Source organism: Oncorhynchus masou, chromosome 6 (assembly GCF_036934945.1).
Source record: "Oncorhynchus masou masou isolate Uvic2021 chromosome 6, UVic_Omas_1.1, whole genome shotgun sequence".
NCBI lineage: Eukaryota > Metazoa > Chordata > Actinopteri > Salmoniformes > Salmonidae > Oncorhynchus > Oncorhynchus masou.
The window spans coordinates 25,472,779-25,496,940 of record NC_088217.1 but is presented as its reverse complement, the minus strand read 5'-3'; the positions used below and the strand labels follow the sequence as shown (position 1 = coordinate 25,496,940).

General features: G+C 42.4%; 1 protein-coding gene across 4 annotated transcripts; it reads right to left on the bottom strand.

Moving 5' to 3' along the window:
• Positions 1 to 1,560: 1,560 nt before the first annotated feature.
• sfi1 (SFI1 centrin binding protein) lies at positions 1,561 to 21,108 on the bottom strand. 4 transcript variants are annotated; one of them, XM_064968078.1, is made up of 29 exons: positions 20,637 to 21,108; positions 19,644 to 19,715; positions 19,159 to 19,269; positions 14,079 to 14,173; positions 13,825 to 13,942; positions 13,503 to 13,605; positions 12,541 to 12,697; positions 12,133 to 12,294; positions 11,904 to 11,974; positions 11,496 to 11,588; positions 11,260 to 11,357; positions 11,052 to 11,118; positions 10,838 to 10,968; positions 7,281 to 7,362; positions 6,986 to 7,164; positions 6,418 to 6,493; positions 6,210 to 6,305; positions 5,932 to 6,008; positions 5,715 to 5,817; positions 5,509 to 5,605; positions 5,189 to 5,349; positions 5,000 to 5,074; positions 4,645 to 4,719; positions 4,045 to 4,221; positions 3,719 to 3,945; positions 3,203 to 3,503; positions 2,910 to 3,115; positions 2,731 to 2,833; positions 1,561 to 2,150 (listed from the first exon to the last, which is right to left on the bottom strand). In XM_064968078.1, exons 1-29 carry the CDS (start codon positions 20,768 to 20,770, stop codon positions 1,965 to 1,967), a joined length of 3,633 nt encoding a protein of 1,210 aa, XP_064824150.1. In that variant the 5' UTR covers positions 20,771 to 21,108; the 3' UTR covers positions 1,561 to 1,964. The 4 variants fall into 4 exon arrangements, with proteins under 4 accessions (XP_064824150.1, XP_064824151.1, XP_064824152.1 ...); XM_064968079.1 differs by having other exon boundaries at positions 2,910 to 3,037; XM_064968080.1 differs by having other exon boundaries at positions 20,928 to 21,108.
• Positions 21,109 to 24,162: the final 3,054 nt, after the last annotated feature.

Here is a 24,162-nt window from a genome sequence, read left to right as displayed (position 1 = left end):
TGGCAGCGAAACAGTTAATTCGGCCACATTTATGCCTTTAACAAAGATATGGCTGACTTGCTTAATTTCTACTGACAATTGAGATGTAAAAACTATGGCATAAGGGGACAACGAGCAGATAAGAGGCAATCTGTCATTTCGATTAAAACAATGAACGAGCTAGGACAGACATAATCAATAACCTATTTGTTCTGCACTTTGGAAATGTACAGCGATAGTTTTCAGCACATGGGCCGTTCTTACAGTGTACTCCCTGTACACCAAGTCAGAACCGTAGGATAAATAAAGGGGGCATATAAGCAGACAATGAAATCTCTTACAATATTAGGCTATTGGTTACATGTGCACTACCAAATCAGGACAGTAGGCTAAGTTATGAGGGGGAAAGGAACCAAATTATTAGGGTGAGGCACATGGGCTGCTAACAGCTTACTACACAACATACACTTAGTATTATTTTCTACAGTATACATATCTCCCACTAATGTTGATCCATGGAGGCAAAAAGGACAATGTCGGAGTTTAATTCAATAAGAGAAAAGCTGTGAAATGGAGAGTTTAAAATAAAGAGAATGGAGGGCCAGAAAAATAATGTTTGGGAAAGATTCGGTGAAGTGGTAAAAGAAGATGATAGCAGTGCCAGTGTTGTGCCGAAATGCTTCCCCCTGCCAGAATTCTCCCCCTAGTGAAGGGTCGTTCGCGAACGAGTCGGCTCAAAAATTGAGATATGAAAAATCAAAATATTGAAATTAATAGAATTAACTCATTCAAAGAACAAAAAAATAATAATAATATAGGCCTAAATGCTCAAGCACACGCACATTTGTTTTGACTGTCTGCTCAGATCAACAGCCCCACCTGTTGTTCCTGTCAATCAGACACACAGTTTTTATTTTATTTTTTATTTCACCTTTATTTAACCAGGTAGGCTAGTTGAGAACAAGTTCTCATTTGCAACTGCGACCTGGCCAAGATAAACGCATAGCAGTGTGAACAGACAACACAGTTACACATGGAGTAAACAATTAACAAGTCAATAACACAGTAGGAAAAAAAAGTCTATAAACATTGTGTGCAAAAGGCATGAGGAGGTAGGCAAATAATTACAATTTTACAGATTAACACTAGAGTGATAAATGATCAGATGGTCATGTACAGGTAGAGATATTGGTGTGCAAAAAAGCAAATTGTAATTACTTCGCTACTATGGCCTATTTATTGCCTTACCACATGCCATTTGCACACACTGTGTATAGACTTTTTGTTTCTATTGTGTTATTGACTGTACACTTGTTCATTTCACGTGCAACTCTGTTGTTGTATGTGTCGCACTGCTTTGCTTTATCTTGGCCAGGTTGCAGTTGTAAATGAGAACTTGTTCTCAACTAGCTTACCTGGTTAAATAAAGGTGAAAGAAAATGTTAAAAAATCATGGGAAGATGTTGCCCAATCCAGGTGTGGAAAGCTCTTAGAGACGTACCCAGAAAGACTCACAGCTGTAATCGCTGCAAAAATCCCACTTTGTAACGCAACAAAATGTGGAAAAAGTCAAGGGGTGTGAATACTTTCTGAAGGCAGTATTTTATTAAATCATGTAAAAACACTAACATATGATGTAATTTACAGTATACAGTAAAATAAAGGCCATTACAACATAGTCAAGTCTAACATAAATCTTACACAGCTGTCTTGCCATGCCATTCTTTCTGTTTTAGTCAAACCGATTTTCACCAAGATTAGGATAATAAATTTGAAAGCTACAATTGAAGAATTTCCATAAATCTTAAATCTGTTTAGAATAATTCTGTTCTTATGGTTTTATACTATAAAAACAACCAGTAGAGAATGACATGTCAAAAATATGGACAGGAATAGTCTCATCAGAAGTCCTTGTGCTCCTTTATATAGGTCTATGGTTCTCCTCCTCCTGACCCATGGCACTGGGATGGCCCTGGTCCTGTCACCTAGTGTGGAGTGATGAGCAGTAGCTCTGGAGGCCTACTGAGAATGGCCTGTTCCAGACCCTGTCCTGTGGCCGTGCTGCTTTGGAGGAGAACACTCTCTATCCTGTGGATCCTGGCAGCGTGGAGGATCATCACAGGCTTCTGCTCTACTAGCTCAGCTGACAGTCTGCCAATACGCTCCTCCAGCTGTAAATGACAACACAAAGAGCATGAAATTAATCTGGAAAGACTACAAAATAACAGGAAAAATTGTTGCATGATATAGCATGGTTTTTATGTGCGTGACCTGTTGTAACTTTTGAATGTTCTTGTTTTCATAGCTGAAGATTTATGGCTCAAATGAAATGATACCTCCAGAGGAATGCGTGCTAAATCAAAGCCATCCATTTAGTTATTCATCAAAAAGTGGATAGGAAACATGTTAATAAAATATTGCTTCTTGTTTTCTTCAAGGACTGGTGAACAGCCAGTAAAACAACAATTATTTGTGTTTATAAATCCTTATTTGCTCTGCCATTGTGGCCTGGTCATCACTAGTTACCACAGTCACAAAGTAATGAATCCAGCCTATTTCTAAAATGTGATTTTAAACCTAACCTTAATACCACTACTAACCATTTGACTTAAGACCAAAAAGCTATATTTTTTTAAATTAATTTTTACAATATAGCCAATTTTGATATTGGGGCTGTGGTAACTAGTGGAAACCTTGTGGCCCTTGCACATACTGTACCAATGACCGCAGCGTCTTCCCTTCAAGTCTTACCTGCTCCAACTCTTTGCGGATAGTGTTACTCTCCTCAGTTTCTCCCTCACTTCCACTCGTCTGCAGCCAGCTTCTCAACACTTCTTCAAGTCTTCGCCACGCCCTACACACATAAATCCATCAGAATGTATAAATGAGATCTATCAGAAATGTTAAATCACAGAGCTGGGAGTCCTTACTGAAGTAGCTTGCGGTCCTGTTGGAAGCGCTGCATGTCCAGACGAATGTTGAGCAGCTCTCTGGTCCAGGCTAAAGTGGGATCCACATTCTCCTCCTCAGTTAACACATCTTCTCTATCAGACTCTGGCTGTTGATGGAGGGTGGAGAACTCATTGGGGGGCAGTAGTGAGGAGTCACTTTCCCATGAGCCACTAGGCTGCCTCACCTAAAAAACAGATATTCTATAAAGAAATCTCATTGAAAACACACAGTAAAATAACTTTACATGTGTTTTTGGAATACAGTAACTTACCTTAGTTTGAGTGTGGGTGGCCATGAATGAGGAAGGGGGCAGGAGTAAGTCCTGGCCTAGTGATCCATGATGTGGGGCCATTGGGAAACTGAGATGGGGAGCTGGGTGTGCGTCTATGGGAGAGATGGGGAGGGAGGCTGTAGTAGGGTAAAGGTTCGCTGTCACTGGGACCTTGGTTTGATGTGGAAGAGGACTGGGTTTTTTATGTAGAGGAGCTGTAGGTGGGAGCAGCTCTTTGACCGGGGAGTCAAGCAGATCTCTAGGCCGCCGTGGCTGCAGTCTAGAAGCACGCACCGCCACCCTGCACACAGTTATAGAGCTGCTGTAAGACCGAGCATAAGACTTAGAGACATAGTTTCCCAGGCACACATTAAGCCTTGTTCTGGACAAAAAAGTGATTTGTATGGGGATTCTCCATTGAGCATTCTTTTTAGTCCAGGACTCTTAATTGGTATCTGGAAAACTCTCCCATAAAGTTTAGGGCCTGATGTTTGCATAGTAACTGTGCCCACTTACAGGTGGTTGAGGATGCCGTCTCCTGCTCTCTGCTCCACTATGCCACTCTGGGTCTGTGTACGGCTGTGGGTGCGGCACTCTGGGTCAGGGCTGGGTAAACAGAAGGTCACACTCTTGGGGGGCACTGCTATCGCTCTAGGCGGTCTCGCCCTGTGTGGTCCACTCAGGGCCCTCTGTTTCCACTGCATGGCACAACGCAGCACCACCCTCTGGAGACGCCGCAAGCTCTGTAGATCACAGACAAGACGGCTTGATCCAGTGCCACACAGTCATTCAGGCAGGCAGACATACTATCAGATAATCAAACACAGCAAGTGCTCACACACCTGCTCCTGGCTGTGCAGTGCTATGTTGGTGCTGAAGCTGCCCATGTGAGCGGCGTGTGTGAGGACGTGGGCCACTCCTTCCCTCAGCAGCTGATCTCTATAGAACTGGGCAGCGTGGGCCAGCCTTTCCTGCTTTCTGTCCTGCTCTGTGACCCACAGCCTCCAGGCCTCCAGCACCTAGATCAGAACACACCAAGGGATCAGATGTCTCATTCAGTATGTCTGATGAGTCTTCACTCTTCTATATGTTTCCACTATTCACCGGGGGGTGTCTCATTCATTATGTCTATAGAGTCTACTGTATGTTTTCACTTCAATTTCCTTTATTCTAGCTGTGGCCTGGATATCATCAATGAGGACTTTACACGCGCCAGCCGGTCACAGATCTGATTGTGCGGTCTTGCTAACTCCAATGGTCATTGGCAAGACCGAACAAAAAGATTGGGACCCAGGCTATACATCCACAGGTTCAACAGTAGTCATGCAGGAGACAGAATTCCTCCACTACAGACAAACAGAGAGAGAGAGGGATAATATCTCCTGTGTTTTAAGTTGGGCTGAAGGCCAGCTGCCAGTGAAGTATGTATGTCCAGGTATTACCTTGGCCTGCAGACTGAGGGACCAATGCCAGAGGGCCAGTTCTGTCTGCTCAGCCTCTGTCCTTCTGTGCTGCAGCTGTGCAGGCCAGGACAAGAGGAGAACAGCACACTTAGATAACAGCCAGGAGTTCACCAAGACAACCAGAGGCTTACAGACCTACCATTGAATGTTTATATATAATAATCTGGCCTTTCTTTAAGACAGTAGACATCAGAAAATATTTTTTTCAATTCCATCAATGTATTTAAAAAAGTGACTTGAACAAAAGTTCATGCAAATCTCGTCAAGGAGGCCTTTAATATTTGAAATAAGCATGTTAAAACAGGAATTCATGTTAAAACAGCAATAAGTTCACCACAATTTTCCAGTGTGCAAAGAAGAGCTGGCATGTCTTCTGTCTCAGCAGCAAGTGGCCTCTCCCTTTCATCACCTAGAGAAGGACCACATAAACAACACAATACTAACACAAACCTACCTAGGATCAAAATGTATCAAATAGCACACTGCAGACTCAAACACAAGACCAAATGCAGTATCCATCTACCTTGTAGCTCTGCTGATGCTGCTGGTACATAGTCCATGATCTGAATGTTCTGCAGAGAAGAAAGTGGTGGTGGAACCTTATGGCTTTCTCCATGCCTATACTGTCCTCCACAACCTCTCTGCTTCGCTCCCTCCATCTCCTGAAAGTCGCCCCCTGCCTCACTGAGACATAAAAAATGATGGCAATAGACTTCACATGTCAACGGAGGCTTTATTCAATGTGCCGGGAGAGTGATCTAACAGAAAATAGCATTAAATAAGGAACAATTGGTCTCCATCTGCTTCACTAAGAATTGGAGCCATAGCAAAGTATTTTTCTACCTTTATCCATGTGAGTCTGAGCCTTGCTCACTGCCTCTCTCTGCTGGTGACGGTTTGACACTGCACAAGATGTGGCTTTCCTCCATCCCAACAGCATCTGTAGGAAAATAAATTAGGCACATTTGTGGGTGAGCAGTAGTTATAGCCACGGAATCAGTCTTGGTAACATATGAAGCAGTAGATAGGTCTTACAGCAGCTCCAATACCTTAACCTGAACGCAGTGCTGGTAGTGGTTCTCTGCTCTCTTCTCTCTGCTGCTGGCTGCTGCCAACAGGGCTACATTCTCCTTCCACACATGCAGAATCCTCCTGGGAACGCATAATACAAGTGTCAGTTAGAAATATTGCAAAATCAAAATTACAAGTAAGAGATTGAGGATAAAGAGGTATAGATAGAGACTGTGACTCTATTTAGGTTGATACCTGAGGAAGTGTTTCTGATGTTGGCTGTAGCGCTCCTCTACATGCTCATAGACCTGCTGTCTTCGGAGGTGATGCTCCTACGGGTGATAGGCAAAGAGATTACAGCACGTACCACAGGACACACACAAACCAACAAAGCGGAGCCCATTCCGTGTGCACCAAGCAGGTCAGAAGATGCATGATGACCAAATTAAATGTTGCTGTGCCAGTTTACAAAGCACACCAATATAAGTGTAGACTTGTGTCATTTATTACAGTTAATGTGAGGTCTGTTGTACCTTCCAGGCCTGTAAAGTGTGTTTGAGAAGTCTGTGTTCATAGTAACTGTCCATCTGATCCAGCCTGCTGTTCTTCTCTGTTCTGTGCTGGACATACTGACACATCAGACAGACAGAGACAGACAGACACAATGTGGGATAATTACTCTGGACAAACCAAACATTACAGCATGGCTAATGGTAGATTATGTATGGCAAAATACTGTACCTCACTCCAGCCACTCAGGGCGCGTCTCACACAACGCACATCACCATGTCGACCTGCCTGCTCCTCTCGTTTTCGCCTTATGAGATGCATATGAAAAAACACAAATATACAAACCAAACACACATATACATGAAGGATTAAGGCAAAACCTCAAAGGGTATTCAATTGTCAATCAAATCCAGTTAAGAATAATCTCCTGTTAAGATTCTGTAATAGTTAGGACTGAAAACATCCTATATCATGTATACCGTATATGTCGGAGTACCTTTAATTGTGTATATTAAACAATATTTCTGTAATGTAATTATGTGTATGAAAGTACCATGCATGTAAAATATATGAATAATGTACATATAAAAAAAAGACCTTTGTCCTCCGGAGAGGGGGGTGGGGGATGGGCCCACAAATAAAAGAAAAAAGAAGAATAACCTCACACTTGTCTACTTCTTTCTGAACATGTTGGTCCCAAACAGTCAGCATCAGGTCATTAAAGTAAAATACAATAAAAGTTGTAAGATATCATTGTGATCCTCACTGATATTTCAGTGAACTGCCAGTGGTATAGTACCTGTCCCGGATCACCGTGACATTGTCCTTCCACTGGCTGAGTGTGTTGTGGACTAGAGTACGGCGGTACAGTGTGTCAGAAGCTCTCTGCTTCTCCCTCTCCTCCTGTTGTTGCCTCGCCCTCCGCTGCCAGTGGTCCCAGGCTCTCATCAAACATGACCTCTCCTCATGCAGCAAGGCCTAAAGGGCAAGACAGGTGGGCCCTCTTCGGTTATTTGTCTGTACCATGACGGTGTGTTGTATGTATACCTTTGAGTGGTATTTTTGTGTGCGTGTATTGTGACTGTGTATTTTACCATCCTCTCAGCCAGTCTCTGCTCCTTCCTCTCCTCTGAACGTCCCCACCAGGTATAGAAGGCCCAAGTGTACTGATGCTGCCTACAGAGGGTTAGAGTGGGTCACACACTAACACAAACGTCATCCTCACAAGGCTAACTGTATGTTGTTCATAATTATAAACTAGGTGGTTCGAGCCCTGAACGCTGATTGGCTGACAGACCGTATACCATGGGTATGACAAAACATTTATTTTTACTGCTCTAATTACATTGGTAACCAGTTTATAATAGCTATAAGGCACCTTGGGGATGTGGTACTCCAGGCACTCCGCTTTGCATCGTGCATTAGGACAGCCCTTACCCGTGGTATATTGGCCATATACCACACCCCCTCGGGCCTTATTGCTTAAGTGTAGCCCAGGGACCTTAGTCACATTGGGGGAATTCAGACCTGAGTTAAACTTAATTCTCTCTACAAGTATTCTGACCTTAGAAAGCGCTGTTCATTTCTATTTGTTAGGCTTTGAAACAACATCCCCCACAAACATGTTTTACAAAAAATAAACTTCTTTCTTCAATTTGATCATCACAGTGAGGTGAGTTTTAAAAGTACTATAGGCCTACTGTTCTGATGTGTTTGATGTGATTTCCAAAGGCATTGATGTCAGAGTGATTAGAGGGACAATAGAACCATGAGTACCAGTCCATTAGGACCTGATGGAGGGACATTAGAGCCCTGAGTATCAGGCCATTAGGACCTGATGGAGGGACAATAGAGCCCTGAGTATCAGGCCATTAGGACCTGATGGAGCGATAATAGAACCCTGAGTACCAGGCCATTAGGACCTGATGGAGGGACAATAGAGCCCAGAGTACCAGTCCATTAGGATTCTGATGGAGGGACAATAGAGCCCTGAGTATCAGGCCATTAGGACCTGATGGAGCGATAATAGAACCCTGAGTACCAGGCCATTAGGACCTGATGGAGGGACAATAGAGCCCTGAGTACCAGTCCATTAGGACCTGATGGAGGGACAATAGAGCCCTGAGTATCAGGCCATTAGGACCTGATGGAGCGATAATAGAACCCTGAGTACCAAGCCATTAGGACCTGATGGAGGGACAATAGAGCCCTGAGTACCAGGCCATTAGGACCTGATGGAGGGAGAATAGAGCCCTGAGTACCAGGCCATTAGGACCTGATGGAGGGACAATAGAGCCCTGAGTACCAGGCCATTAGGACCTGATGGAGGGACAATAGAGCCCTGAGTATCAGGCCATTAGGACCTGATGGAGCGATAATAGAACCCTGAGTACCAGGCCATTAGGACCTGATGGAGGGACAATAGAGCCCTGAGTACCAGTCCATTAGGACCTGATGGAGGGACAATAGAGCCCTGAGTATCAGGCCATTAGGACCTGATGGAGCGATAATAGAACCCTGAGTACCAAGCCATTAGGACCTGATGGAGGGACAATAGAGCCCTGAGTACCAGGCCATTAGGACCTGATGGAGGGAGAATAGAGCCCTGAGTACCAGGCCATTAGGACCTGATGGAGGGACAATAGAGCCCTGAGTACCAGGCCATTAGGACCTGATGACGGGACAATAGAGCCCTGAGTACCAGGCCATTAGGACCTGATGGAGGGACAATAGAGCCCTGAGTACCAGGCCATTAGGACCTGATGACGGGACAATAGAGCCCTGAGTACCAGGCAATTAGGACCTCGTGGTAGTTAGCAAGTTGGGTACTACCAAAGCATGTTCAGAGTGCATTAAAGGAGATTACCGTGACACAGTGGTCACATGCAATTTTACTGCGGCCATGACTCAAGACTGCCTGTGTGGTGGTAATATGGTCACCGCAACAGCCCTAGGTCGAGCGAACCTGTCGGTTCCAAGTGGAAAAACATCTAGGCCTACATTCCTTTGTCAGATAGAAATATGCATTGTAATTTATGAATTAATAAAAGCTATTGATACGTAGGTGCCCATAGAATATGTATGCCTATTTTCACAATTCTATATGTATTGTGATTTGATACTGCGATTTTATTGCGAGTTGATGCTCCAAACATATTGCTCTGTATGTTTCTGCAGAGGCACAAGAGAGAACATAAAAAAATGAGTTATCATCAGTCATGGGAATAAAGGTGCTGAAAACACTTTGGCTCAATATTTAAAAAGAAGATGGAGAACAAGCTATAGGATGGAAAATACCTGAGTTTTAGAGCTGGTACAGCTGATCGGCGCTAGCTACAGCAACCACCAACATAAAAATGAATATATATCAAGATATATAACTGTTTAAATGTTTTCCCCCATCACTATTGATAAGAGCTAGGTAAATGAGTAATATGTTTGGGAAGGGGATTGTACATACAAATAGCAATTGTTTGAGGATTTTCCCTTCTGATAGCTGGAGACTAATGTGAAACCAATCATGGAAGCAAACTGAGAAGTATAATAACATGACAGGCATTTCCGCCCCTTTCCCACAGTGAAGTATAAAATGCTGTGACTTTATGCACAATTTCAATAGTATGGCCTAAGCATTGCACAATGACAGTCGCACTCTCTAATGTTTTAATTATATGCCCCAACTTTCTATTTCCTACTGTTCTATCATGTTAAATATTAGCCACTATCAGTATCGACCGTCAGTTGGCCACACATATTCAACTGCCGATTTACTGTTACTTCCCTTCAGTTGGTACAGTTGGTATCATTACATTTCATTACATTGTTTCATTTACCTTATTTGCTTCCTCTGTAAACACTGCCACGTCCGTGTGGTTGTTGCTGACGAACACTAATAATAGTTGATCATATTTAAAGTAAAAAAAATGTTGGCTAATTAAATCATTATGGAGCACAGACCAAGCCATAACAGTTTTAACCTGACGCATTGTGCAATGCTTGGCCGTGTCATCACACAGTTCCATGGTCAGCGCGGGCAACAGACCAGGGTATACTACTACTGTACACTGTTCTCCCTATTATAATTCTATGTACATTCATCTTCCAACATTACCATGGGTTGAAGAACTGAATGTGGCATTTTTTTCTTTCGTGCCTGAAGGCTCTCCAAACCCTATTTCTCCATTAAGTAGCCTAGGGTCCATAAAAACCTCCTTAATCATACATATTGTGTTCTAAAACTGAGATAAATATGCACATGTTCTTATAACTATCTTTCATTGATCTCCAATCTAAACGCATCCTAATGTTGTGCCAATCAAATTCAAATGAAAGTTACCAGTATAAAAAGGGATTGCTTTAGAGAAATGAACAGAAAAAACAATTGAAGAAACACTCCCTAATCAATTGGTATGCCACCCAGTGTGAGTTTTCTAGGGTTGATTTAAATGTATTCAATGCATGCAAGAGAGCAACACCCACAAACCTTGTTACACATGTGCATAAGTATGAATACCAAAATGCGTAAAAAGGCATACATTTCCTAAGTCTAAATTGTCCACAAAGCATCTTATAGTAGTAGTGCTGATCTAGGATCAGACAAGTGACACCTTATCCTAGATCACCACTAGGTCAGAAACAGGATGGAACTCACTTATTATGGAGTTGTGCAATCTCTGTCCTCTCCCTATGCTGTCTCCTCTGGCAGGTAAACTCAACCCATGAGTCAAGACACTGTGGAATGATGTGGTCAGCAAACCAGGCCTCAGCACGACGCTCCAGCCCCTAAAACCACACACAGTCCACACAATGCCAATGAGTGGAATGTAAGAGTGTGTGTGTGTGCACATGTGTACGGGTGGGTGTACCTGCATGTGTCTGTGTTCAACAAGCTGCTCTCTCCAGTGGCACAAGCAATTGCTCTGCAGTGAAGTGCTGTCAAAAGATGGTATTAATGAGATCAGAAAAACATGTATCATAGAAATAGCATTACTAATATGAGAAAGTGTATCATCAATTCATAAATGTGTGTATATGCATGTCTGTGTGTGTGTGTGTGTGTGTGTGTGTGTGTACCTGTGGTGGGTCAGTGCCATCTGCATCTGCATCTGAAGTCCCTGATCTTCAGCTTCCTCAAGACGTTGCTGCCAGAGTCTCCAATATCTGCATGTTACCTACAGAAAACACACGCAGAAATGTTGTTTGAAAAACATGAATTGCGTGTCATACTTACTCTGTACTGTTAGAACAATTGTAATGATACTAATGCTGGGTGGCTTCATGGATATTAGCTACAGTATAATAACAGTTACAGTGTGATGATGATGTTGGACAGCGATGTTCTTGTTGAGACGATAAGTTTTGCTCCGAGTGACATTGAGGGTCAGACTTCTCAATCCAGTGTCCTGTAGTAGACAGAACAAGTTGAAGTGAGAGAATTAAGGAATACTCTATGGCAGTGGTTCCCAACTCCAGTTCTCAAGTACCCCCAACAGTACATATTTTTATTGTAGCCCTGGACATGCACATCTGATTCAACTTGTCAACTAATCATCAAGCCCTCAATGAGTTGAATGAGGTGTGTTTGTTCAGGGCTTCAATGAAACTGTACTGTTGAGAGTACTGGAGGACCAGGGTTGGGAAACACTGCTTTATGGTACAGTAACCAGTCTCTATGGATGTCCATAAACATTCATCAGATCAGTGCTCCTCCATCTTACCAGTAGATGGCGGTGTTGGTGTTGACTTGCAGCCTGGTCTCTTTCAGACTCCTGCATGCACATCCTCCTGTCTGCACAGGAGCTCAGGAAATGTTCAAGTAAATTCAGAGAAGTATGATGTTGCAGTAGATGAGAAAAGTCGAGAATTGCCTTATGCTGTTCTTGCAGTAGTGTGTGACTCCACACCAGGCCCTAGTGTTTTACAATGAGTGTGTGTGTAGTAGGATACAGTGTCTCCAGTGCTCCAGTGCCCTGCGCTGTGTGCTGCGTTGTGCCAGTCTATAAGAAGCTTGCCCTCTGTCCACCTCTCTCTGTCTGCCCTGTAGTCCACTTTTCCACACAAACCAATACCTCCTGACCAACTGGAGTTGCCAGGCTCGCACCGCAACATCTGAAACACAGGAGGTCAACAATTATATAAGAAGGATAATGACAACAGAAGTAGTGTTTTTCACTGGAAGTTCTAGAGGATTTGAGAGTTTGGTGTTTGTTTTTGAGACCATCTAAAATGATCAAAATTTGTCAATATACAGTATGTTTCTGAAAAAATGTGAGTTTAATCCTAGACCAAAATGTCCAATGATTGTGACAGAAGACCAACAGTACATATGATAAACAGATTAACAGAAGATGGGACCTTGTGGTTTCCTCTTAGTTTGGCGGAGGTGAACATAGCTGATCCAGCCACAGAGCGCCTTTCTTTGCATCCCATGTATGTAGTGCAGTGAAGCCTTGGACTCCCCCTCTCTCCAACTACAGGCGAGCATGTACACTTCTCTCCACTGAAGCCATGCCTAAGACACAACAAACGTACATGTTCAAATCCTTAAGTCTGTTGACGCACTCATGCGTCAATCTAAGTAATTTAATTGAAAAAATCCCCGTCAAAATACGTCATTTTAAACTAGAGATGTACGTTTTTTTGCATGGGCTGCATCTCAATCCTCAAGGCCTCTGTCGGCCTTCCGCATCTGTGTTGGAAGGTGGCCGATCTACAGCGGTGTTTGTCAGACCATGAGACATCCTGAAAATCTGTCTTCTCACGAAAATAGTTTGGCCAAGAAACTAATTGGACCACTCTATGGAAAGCAGAGACTAACGATGGCGTTCTCCATTTTCCTCTACGACCTCCACGTGACTTGTCTAAAGGTAACCCAAACAAATGAATGGAAGTATGGAGATTTGAGTTTTATGCCAACAAAAATAAAGGGTTAAATATGTGTCAAAAAAAAAATATTGCTTTAGCTTTCTTATATCACCTAGATATAGGATGGACACTTCAAAACCTTGTTTCTTATTATTTAATTTTTGACTGTCTTTGCCATTTATGAATGTGTTATTCAATGCGTTTCTATGGGCTATAGTTCTAAAGGCCAAATTTGATATTTTATCAAATAATTTAACATGTTCTTTTGACACCTAAAGGGGTCCTAAAATTCCAAATTAAATAGCTAAATGATCTATGGTATGACCATCTTAAAACAATCCCCCCCCACCCCCGGCTGAGATGTTAGTCCAATAAAATGTAACATTTTAATTCACCAACACCTAGGGAATGGTACGGATATGTGTGGGATGTACAAGATGTGCTCTACTCACTCTGCCCTGTAGCGTCAGAGCCCAGTGCTGCAGTGCTTGGTCCTCCATAACACAGGCATCATATCTCCTCTGCAGCCCAGTCTGCCACACAGTCCACATCCAACTGTATTGGGGGAAATACACATAAGCATTAACACAGGTTGCCCTCTCCCCTTTCACTTACATTTAATGAAATGGTCAATCATATATAAATCAGTCACGCAATGACTGTGTATGCCGGAAGTTCACTAACCTCCGAGTGACTTAGTCAGTGTATTGTTCCTGATTCAAAGTAATCCAAAATAAATAAACAAAACAGCATTTATCAGTCATAATGCCTCACCGTAGAGCTGTGAGTTTCCGGAACTGAAGAGCAGATTCTTGCATCCTGTGTTTCATCCTCCTCATCTCGATGTACACTTCCCAGCTGTCCCAGGCCACACGTTGACACCACCTCTCAGCTGGCATACAGGAGAAACTCTAATTACTGCTGTGACTCCTAACATGCCCTGCCAGCCACTACTGCTGGGGTCCATCATTTTCCAGAGGGAGACATACACCTAGATTAATACCGAAACCACACAAGCCAGTTCATACCAAAACATGTTGCTTTTTGGAATATCCTCCTCTCCTCCTTCTGTAAAGACACAAACCTCTGCCAGCCATGGAACACCTGGTTATACAGATAATACCTACAACACAGGAAAGACAGCATCATCAGTTTCCACATTGGCCAAACTATTGTTGGCTGCCATACAGCGCCTTTGGAAAGTAGTCATACCCCTTGACTAGGGAGGTTGCAGTCCCACACAGGCAGTCATGACCTCAGTAAAATTCCATGTGACTATTGAGTCAAGGTACTACCCAACTTGCTAACGACCATCAGGTACTATTGGCCTGGTACTCAGGGCTCTATTGTCCCTCTTAACATTGATGCAAATGAAATCAAAAATCACATCAAACACTTCTCATCAAAACAGTAAACCTATCATACTTTTAAAACTCACCTCACTATGATGATAAATTTGAAGAAAGAAATTCAACAGGTTGAAACAGTGTAAAACATGGTTGTTTTGGATGTTGTTTCAAATCTCAAATTTTATTTGTCACATACACATGGTTAGCAGATGTTAATGTGAGTGTAGCGAAATGCTTGTGCTTCTAGTTCCGACAATGCAGTAATAACCAACAAGTAATCTAACTAACAATTCCAAAACTACTGTCTTATACACAAGTGTAAGGGGATAAAGAATATGTACATAAAGATATATGAATGAGTGATGGTACAGAGCAGCATAGGCAAGATACAGTAGATGGTATCGAGTACAGTATATACATATGAGATGAGTATGTAAACAAAGTGGCATAGTTAAAGTGGCTAGTGATACATGTATTACATAAAGATGCAGTGGATGATATAGAGTACAGTATATACGTATACATATGAGATGAATAATGTAGGGTATGTAAACATTATATTAGGTAGCATTGTTTAAAGTGGCTAGTGATATATTTTACATCATTTCCCATCAATTCCCATTATTAAAGTGGCTGGAGTTGAGTCAGTGTGTTGGCAGCAGCCACTCAATGTTAGTGGTTGCTGTTTAACAGTCTGATGGACTTGAGATAGAAGCTGTTTTTCAGTCTCTCGGTCCCAGGTTTGATGCACCTGTACTGACCTCGCCTTCTGGATGATAGCGGGTTGAACAGGCAGTTGCTCGGGTGGTTGTTGTCCTTGATGATCTTTATGGCCTTCCTGTAACATCGGGTGGTGTAGGTGTCCTGGAGGGCAGGTAGTTTGCCCCCGGGGATGCGTTGTGCAGACCCTCTGGAGAGCCTTACGGTTGAGGGCGGAGCAGTTGCCGTACCAGGCGGTGATACAGCCCGCCAGGATGCTCTCGATTGTGCATCTGTAGAAGTTTGTGAGTGCTTTTGGTGACAAGCCGAATTTCTTCAGCCTCCTGAGGTTGAAGAGGCACTGCTGCGCCTTCTTCACTATGCTGTCTGTGTGGGTGGACCAATTCAGTTTGTCTCTGATGTGTATGCCGAGGAACTTAAAACTTACTACCCTCTCCACTACTGTTCCATCAATGTGGATAGGGGGGTGTTCCCTCTGCTGTTTCCTGAAATCCACAATCATCTCCTTAGTTTTGTTGACGTTGAGTGTGAGGTTATTTTCCTGACACCACACTCCGAGGGCCCTCACCTCCTCCCTGTAGACGCCCACCACCTGGGGGCGGCCCGTCAAGAAGTCCAGTACCCAGTTGCACAGGGCGGGGTCGAGACCCAGGGTCTCGAGCTTGATGACGAGCTTGGAGGGTACTATGGTGTTAAATGCCGAGCTGTAGTCGATGAACAGCATTCTCACATAGGTATTCCTCTTGTCCAGATGGGTTAGGGCAGTTTGCAGTGTGGTTGAGATTGCATCGTCTGTGGACCTATTTGGGCGGTAAGCAAATTGGAGTGGGTCTAGGGTGTCAGGTAGGGTGGAGGTGATATGGTCCTTGACTAGTCTCTCAAAGCACTTCATGATGACGGAAGTGAGTGCTATGGGGCGGTAGTCGTTTAGCTCAGTTACCTTAGCTTTCTTGGGAACAGGAACAATGGTGGCCCTCTTGAAGCATGTGGGAACAGCAGACTGAGATAGGGATTGATTGAATATGTCCTATAAACACACCAGCCAGCTGGTCTGCGCATGCTCTGAGGGCGCGGCTGGGGATGCCGTCTGGGCCTGCAGCCTTGCGAGGGTTAACACGTTTAAATATTTTACTCACCTCGGCTGCAGTGAAGGAGAGTCCGCATGTTTTCGTTGCAGGCCGTGTCAGTGGCACTGTATTGTCCTCAAAGCGGGCAAAAAAGTTATTTAGTCTGCCTGGGAGCAAGACATCCTGGTCCATGACTGGGCTGGTTTTCTTTTTGTAGTCCGTGATTGACTGTAGACCCTGCCACATACCTCTTGTGTCTGAGCCGTTGAATTGAGATTCTACTTTGTCTCTATACTGACGCTTAGCTTGTTTGATAGCCTTGCGGAGGGAATAGCTGCACTGTTTGTATTCGGTCATGTTTCCAGTCACCTTGCCCTGATTAAAAGCAGTGGTTTGCGCTTTCAGTTTCACGCGAATGCTGCCATCAATCCACGGTTTCTGGTTTGGGAATGTTTTAATCGTTTAAGCCTAACAAAAAGAAATTGACAGCGCTTTCTAAGGTAATGATTAATTCAAAACACCCATAGGCATATCAGAGCTTTTGCACATGCATAGGCTTATGTGCCCGAAAAAAAACGGAATAAAAATTATGATTGTTCCATTATACAATACATAGCCTACCACATATTACACATGTCAGAAAAACATAAAACAAAACTGATTTAAGATGTCGTTGGTACATAATTGGTCTCGCCTTTGAGTGTGGACTATATAATTATGCATACTGGATGGACTGGTTACCTTATGCTACGCTCCAACATTTCTATCCATGAGTCTGGGAGAGAACGTATAGCCCTAGGCGATGCTGTTGGGTCATTGATTGTGCAGGGCGACTTACAGTTAGCCTATAATTAGTGAATTTGTATTTTGAGTAGCCTAGTAACAGGGATTTTATTATATTTTCATAATTCATTGGGTGACACATTACCTTTAGCTATACAGAATATAGAATCCTCTCTCCTTTATTCCTTTCTCGAGCGTACAGACAGGATGTCAACAGTTTAGTGAAATATGTTTAGTTGCAAAAACATGTTACTAATGATGTTCCCAAACAGATTTCACTTGGTTTCCCAAATTAAGCACTGAGTAGCTGCAGGAACAAGGTTGAAGAGCCCATGGCAAACAGAGTTTGGGCGGAGTATCACCTGTCAGGCAGCGAGAGCATGCTTCTCAAACAGTGGTTGATACATGGAGTGAAATAAGTGTTCTTATATTTCTCAGCTGCTCATATTAAGCACATGCTCCCGCTATTAAACCGAAGTAGCCTACAAAACGGACAGGTGGGAAAGCGCGCGGCTTCCATTCGCTATTCGAGTGCATTCAAATTATATGTATTTTTTTCCCCTGCCCCTTTGATAATGGGCAATTCTAAATCAGAACAAATTTCATGACTGCCACAGCCCTACCCTTTTCCACATTGAGTCATGTTACAGCCTGAATTCAAATGGATAAAAAAAACTCACCCATACACACACAATTCCCCATAATGACCAAGTGAAAACATGTTTATAGAAATGTTTGCTAATTTATTGAAAATTAAATACAGAAATGTCTCATTTACATAAGTATTCACAACCCTTTTCTATGACATGCCAAATTGAGCTCAGTGCATCCAATTTCCTTTGATCATCCTTGAGATATACGGGTGAAGGAGTCAACCTGTGGCCAATTCAATTGTTTGGACATGATTTAGAAAGAAACACACATGTACTATATAAGGTACCACAGTTGTCAGAACAGAAACTTAGTCCAAGGAACTGTCCACAGATCTCCGAGAAAGAATTGTGATGAGGCATATTTGGTGACGGGTATAAAACATTTTGAGTGTTGAAAGTTTACAATCGCACAGTGGTTTCCATCGTTAGGGAATTTTAAAAATATGGAACTACCTAGACTCTGCCTAGAGCTTGCTGTAAAACCAAACTGAGCAACTGGGCAAGAAGGACCTTGGACAGGGAGGTGACTAAGAACCCAATGACATAACTTCAGAGTTCCTTGGCTGAGATGGGAGAACCTGCTAGAAGGACAACAGCCTCTACAGCAGTTCACCAATCTGGGCTTTATGGGAGCGTGGCCAGACGGGAGCCACTCCTGAGGAAAAGGGCTTGCACGCCTGTAGTTTGCAAAAAGGCATGTGAAAGACTCAGATCATAAGGCAAAATATTCTGTGGTCTGATGAGATGAAATTGAACTATTTGGCCTGAATGCAAAGTGCTATGTCTGGAGAAAACCAGGCACAGCCCATCACCTGTCTAACATCATTCCTACTGTTAAGCATGGTGGTGGCAGCATCATACTATTGGGATACTTTTCAGTGGCAGGGACTGTGAGACTAAAGATAGAGGAAACAATGAATTCCAAATACAGGCACATCCTTGATGAGAAACTGCTGAAGAGTATAAATGACCTTAGACTGGGGTAAAGATTTACATTTCAACAGGACAATGACCCCAAGCATGCATCCAAAGCAACGCTGGAATGGCTTCACAACCAGAATGTTAAAAGTCCTTGAGTGGCCCAGAATTGAATTGCATTGAAAATCTGTGGAAAGTCATGACGATTGCTGTTCACCGCCGCACTCCATCTAACTTAACAGAACTTGAGAATATGCAAGGAAGACTGGGATAAAATCCCCAAATCCAGATGTGCAAAGCTGACACATACCCAAGACGACTCAAAGCTGTAATCACTGCCAAAGGTGCTTCTACACAGTATTGACTCGTGGTGTGAATATTTATGTAAATGAGTTCAGTATTTAATTTAAAAAAAAAATCAAAAAGCATATCTATTTTGAATTCTGTCTAGCACAACAAAATGTGGAATAACTCAAGGGGTATGAATACTTTCCGAACACACGGTACATCCCAGCAGGCAAAGCTGGTTGCAATGACGTCATTAAGTCCATAAGTACTGATGGGCATGTATCGTCACCCCACACAACTGAGCAGCAGCGGTTAGAAACAGACACTGACCTGTAATGGCACTCTGCCCTCACTGTGAGGCTCCACTCCCTCCTGGCTGTCCACCACTCATCCTTCCAGCCCCCCTGAGCCCGCTGTAGCACCACTCTGCGATGGTGAGACCTAGAGATTGGAGAAGGTAATAATCTTCCAGTTAGAGAACTCAGGCTACACACAGTGGATATATTCACAGCATCAGTGCTTGACTTGGGCAGGGGCTCACCAGAGCGGAGTACCAACACCTTAAATGTTCTACTGCTTAAGATCCTCTTCCTCTTATAGAATATTAGCTTAAAAGTATTTTGGCGCTCCTGCACCTAATTGTAAACAGTACATCCACCCAAAATGAGTAACAACAACTATTTCAGTCCAAGTCAAGTACTGAATAGCATCAAGAGCTTTACCAATGTTATTTTCCCACTATCTGACATTGTAATCCATTAAATTCAAGCAGTGATGTAATCTGGCTATTCCTACACAGGACTGAGAAAGTGCACCTGGCTTTGTAAGGATGAACACGTCCAAAGGTCTTCTGCATCCATAGTTTGAGAAACTTCCGTGCAAGGTGCCTAGAAGACAAGAGTTTAATCTCAGGGATGGACAACTCGAGTCATGGAAGGACGTTGTGTGTGCAGGCTTTTATTCCAGCCCAGCACTAAACATACCTTAAATATACTTTACAAAAATATAAACTTACGGTGCAAAAATCCCAACGATTTTAGTGAGTTACAGTTCATATAAGAAAATCAGTCAATTTAAATTAATTCATTAGGCCCTAATTTATGGATTTCACATTTACGGGCAGGGGCGCAACCATTGATGGGCCTGGGCGGGCATAGGCCCACACACTTGGGCGCTAGGCCCATCCACTGGAAGGCCAGGCCCAGTCAGACAGAAATACTCCTCAGTTTTATCAGCTGCCCAGGTAACTGGTCTCAGACAATCCTGCAGGTGAAGACACAGGATGTGGAGGTCCTGAGCTGGTGTGGTTACACATGGTCTGCGATTGTGAGGCCGGTTGTTCCTGCAGTCAACATGCCAATTGCACGCTCCCTCAAAACATCTGTGGCATTGTGTTGTGTAACAAAACAGCACATTTTGGAGTGGCCTTTTATTGTCTTCAACACAAGGTGTGTAATGACCATGCCATTTTAACAGCTTCCTGTGAGGTGGATGGATTATTATTATTATATTATTATTATAAGGAAAAATATTCACTAACAGGGATGTAAACAAACTTGTGCACAACATTTTTGAGAAATAAGCTTTTTGTGTGTATGAAAAATTTCTGGAAACTTTTATTTCAGCTCATGAAACATGGGGCCAACCCTTTACATTTTGCGTTTATATTTTTGTTCAGTATAGTATAATCAGGTGTGTTAGTGCTGGGATTAAACAAAAGTCAACACAGACTAACGTTACAGCCTTCAAGTTCAAGTCATGGTCGATTGAATCTGGCCAGTTGGTTTATTTGAGGGGCTACTTCTCACCTTATTCTCAACTCCTTGAGTCTTCCACCTCGGTTCCAGGTGTATCCGACTTTATAACAAGATATAACATTGCGTGAAGTAATTTTTGTACCAGTTATATTTGACTTCTGAGTTCCTCTACCTCTAGAAGTCATTGCCACAACAGTTGTTGAGTTAACCACCTAAGAAAGCTAGCCACTACCACTGACCGCCAATCAGAAGATTGGAAACTTCTTCAACTTCGTTAGCTGAACACACTGGCATTGCCAAACAAAAATCCTCCTAGCATTCTCTTCATTATGAATAACGTACCATGCATGACATTTTCTTCATTCCCTAAACAGTTTCAAGTCGACAACGTAAATTGAACCGTTACAACCGCCATAGAAAACGCAAACAGTGTTTTGTTCAGTGAGGTATATGAACAGTTTTGTTTGTTAAATCCAACTGTCGCGCATACATTTTACCGCTGTGAAGAGGAAGAAAATAACTAAGTACTTCCGGGTAACGGATCTGTTGAAATCGTGCAGAATTGCAGTCGCGTCTTCTATACTTAGTAAATTAATAATTAGGTCGAAAATTATTGAACTTTTGCAAAATTATAGTTATCATACAAAGAATAATGAAAAGTATTTCTATAAGACATGATGTTGTTTTTTAATGGTAAACTATGTTTATTGTGTGCGTAGTCCTATCATTTATTGCACCGTACACAATTTTCTGTATGTTGTATCGCGGTGAAAGGCAGGCCTATTCTACTTAGGAGCACTTTTTATTATTATTTTTTTTATTAACAACAAATCAATACAGGAAGTACATGTGGGAACACAAGTATATATAAATAATATAAAATGGACAATTGGGATAGTGGGTACAATATCACATTACACAATGACCTTAACCTGACATACATACACTCATTATTCTAACAGCTTTTTGCGTCACTGCCCATGTTACACCCCATAGAAGTTAGCTTCTCACCTAATCACCTGCTAATAGTAGAAATGTGGCATTCCATTCTAAGGCAAGCCAAGAGTGCAAGTATGGTATGGAATGGTGTTTTATTTTACACTGGAAATTAACAGAGTAGGCTCAAAATAGTTCATTTATTCCTTTGTAATTAAGATATAGTCCTGAATTAGTCAGTCAGCAGAGAGTTAAAGTTACAATACAAAAGTTCAGACTGGACTCTAGTTTTATGGACACAATCAATATTTTTCCTGCACAGTGCTATATTGTACCATATAGTCTCCAGGGATATAGGACCCGGGGTCACCATGCAAACTTTTTGTATTTGTGTTTTTATAATTTTTTGCAAATGTATTAAAAATATAAACAGATATACCTTATTTATATAAGTATTCAGACCCTTTGCTACGAGACTCGAAATTGAGCTCAGGTGCATCTTGTTTCCAATAATCGTCCTTGAGATGTTTCTACAACTTGATTAAAGTCCACCTGTGGTAAATTAAATTAATACGACATGATTTTGAACCACACACACCTGTCTATATATGGTCCTACAGTTGACAGTGCATGTCAGAGCAAAAACCATGTCATGAGGTCCAAGGAATTGTCCTTAGAGCTCCGAGACAGGATTGTGTCAAAGCGCATATCTGGGAAAGGGTACCAAAAATTGTCTGCAGCATTGAAGGTCCCCAAGAACACAGTAGTCTCCATAATTCTTATATTGAAGAGGTTTGGAACCAAGGCCCTTCTCGAGGGAGAAGGGCCTTGGTCAGGGAGGGGACCAAGAACCCGATGGTGAATCGTGCACATCATGCTTTGGGGATGTTTTCTCAGGGACTGAGAGACTAGTTAGGGTTGAGGGAAAGATGAACGGATCAAAGTACAGAGAGATCCTTGATGAAGACCTGCTCCAGAGCACCCAGGACCTCAGACTGGGGTGAAGGTTCACCTTCCAACAGGACAATGACCCTACGCACATAGCCAAGACAAGGCAAGAGTGGCTTCGGGACAAGTCTCTGAATGTCCCGCAGTGGCCCAGCCAGAGCCCGGACTTGAACCCTATCAAACATCTCTGGAGAGACTTGAAAAAATGTACAGCGACGCTCCCCATCCAACCTGACAGAGTTTGAGAGGATCTGCAGAGAAGAATGGAAGAAAATCCCCAAATACAGGGGTGCCAAGCTTGTAGCGTCATACCCAAGAATACTAGAGGCTGTAATCACTGTCAAATGTGCTTCAACAAAGTACTGAATAAAGGGTCGACATACTTATGTAAATGTGATATTTCAGTTTTACATTTTTTTATGCATTTGCAAAAATGTTTTTTTTACATGCGTTTTTGCTTTGTCATTATGGGTTATTGTGTGTAGATTGATGGGGGGAAACAATTTAATCAATTTAGAGTAAGGCTGTAACGTAACAAATTGTGGAAAAAGTGAAGAACTCTGAATGCACTGTATAACCAATATGAAAAACACTATTGAATTTAAGTGCCGCAAAATGAGAAGCGACACTCATTGGGGTGTAAACTGTGGATTTGGAAACTCGAAATGCTCCTGAGTGGAATGGACGCCCCGCCCCCCTTTACTGCGACACGACGTTCAGGCAATTATGTCTGTCCAATTGAAAGAACATACTGCATTCAAGCTAATTTACCCTTTTTTGATTTTGTTAAAATTCAAAGTCTGCTAACATTTCCTAATAACATTTGACCATTTCTATTATCATTTTTTACCATATTCATTGCGAGACTTTTGTTTTGAAGGGAACTCGCCGAGGTCAGGGCCTTTGTTCTTGCTTATTCTTACGGTTTTCTCAAAGGTGTATATCTTGCAATTGCACCACGCACACTATTTGATCAGTTGAGAGGCTCATTGTCCGTCCAATCATGAAGTTTCTTCTTCCTTAGAGGTGAAGTTGAAACCAGCGGGTTGAGCGAGTTTTACAGACATCATGTTGAAGTAGGCCAGCTTTGTGCAATCAAGTTAATTTATTTTTAACAAAACGTTTGGTGCTTCTGTCATACCCTTTAAAATAAATAAAGATGCTGATCTTTATGGTGGCACCCTTGTTATTAAGTGACCGCGTGCTGTTTTACAAACTTACTCTGTGCAAACCAACAGACCACATACACAAAACACTTACATTCAGTTAAGGGTGCTTTAAAGCACAGATAATCTTGCCCTAACATGACAGGACATTTGTATAATTTACTAAGAAATACAAATGTGGATGTGTTGAGTACCCTTTGGTTGGCCAGGCCTACATGTCAAATTAGCAATCAAGGAAAGGGCTAGTTGTTTTTTTTAAAAGCATTGAAAGTATGAAAATTATCAGCATTTATCGCTCTGCTATGGAATGATAACAATTAGCTGACCATACAGAATGCCTGATATGAAATGACTCACTCATAAAAGACAAGCAGCCGTTTATATTTTATCTAAATACATATACATTATTTTCATAGCCAAAAGAGACATTGTCAAATACAGTAATGGTTTTAAGAAATTATTGATTATATTTCGAAATAGTTCAGCAAGGCATTAGTGATGGGCACTATATAATCAAGCCTACGAAT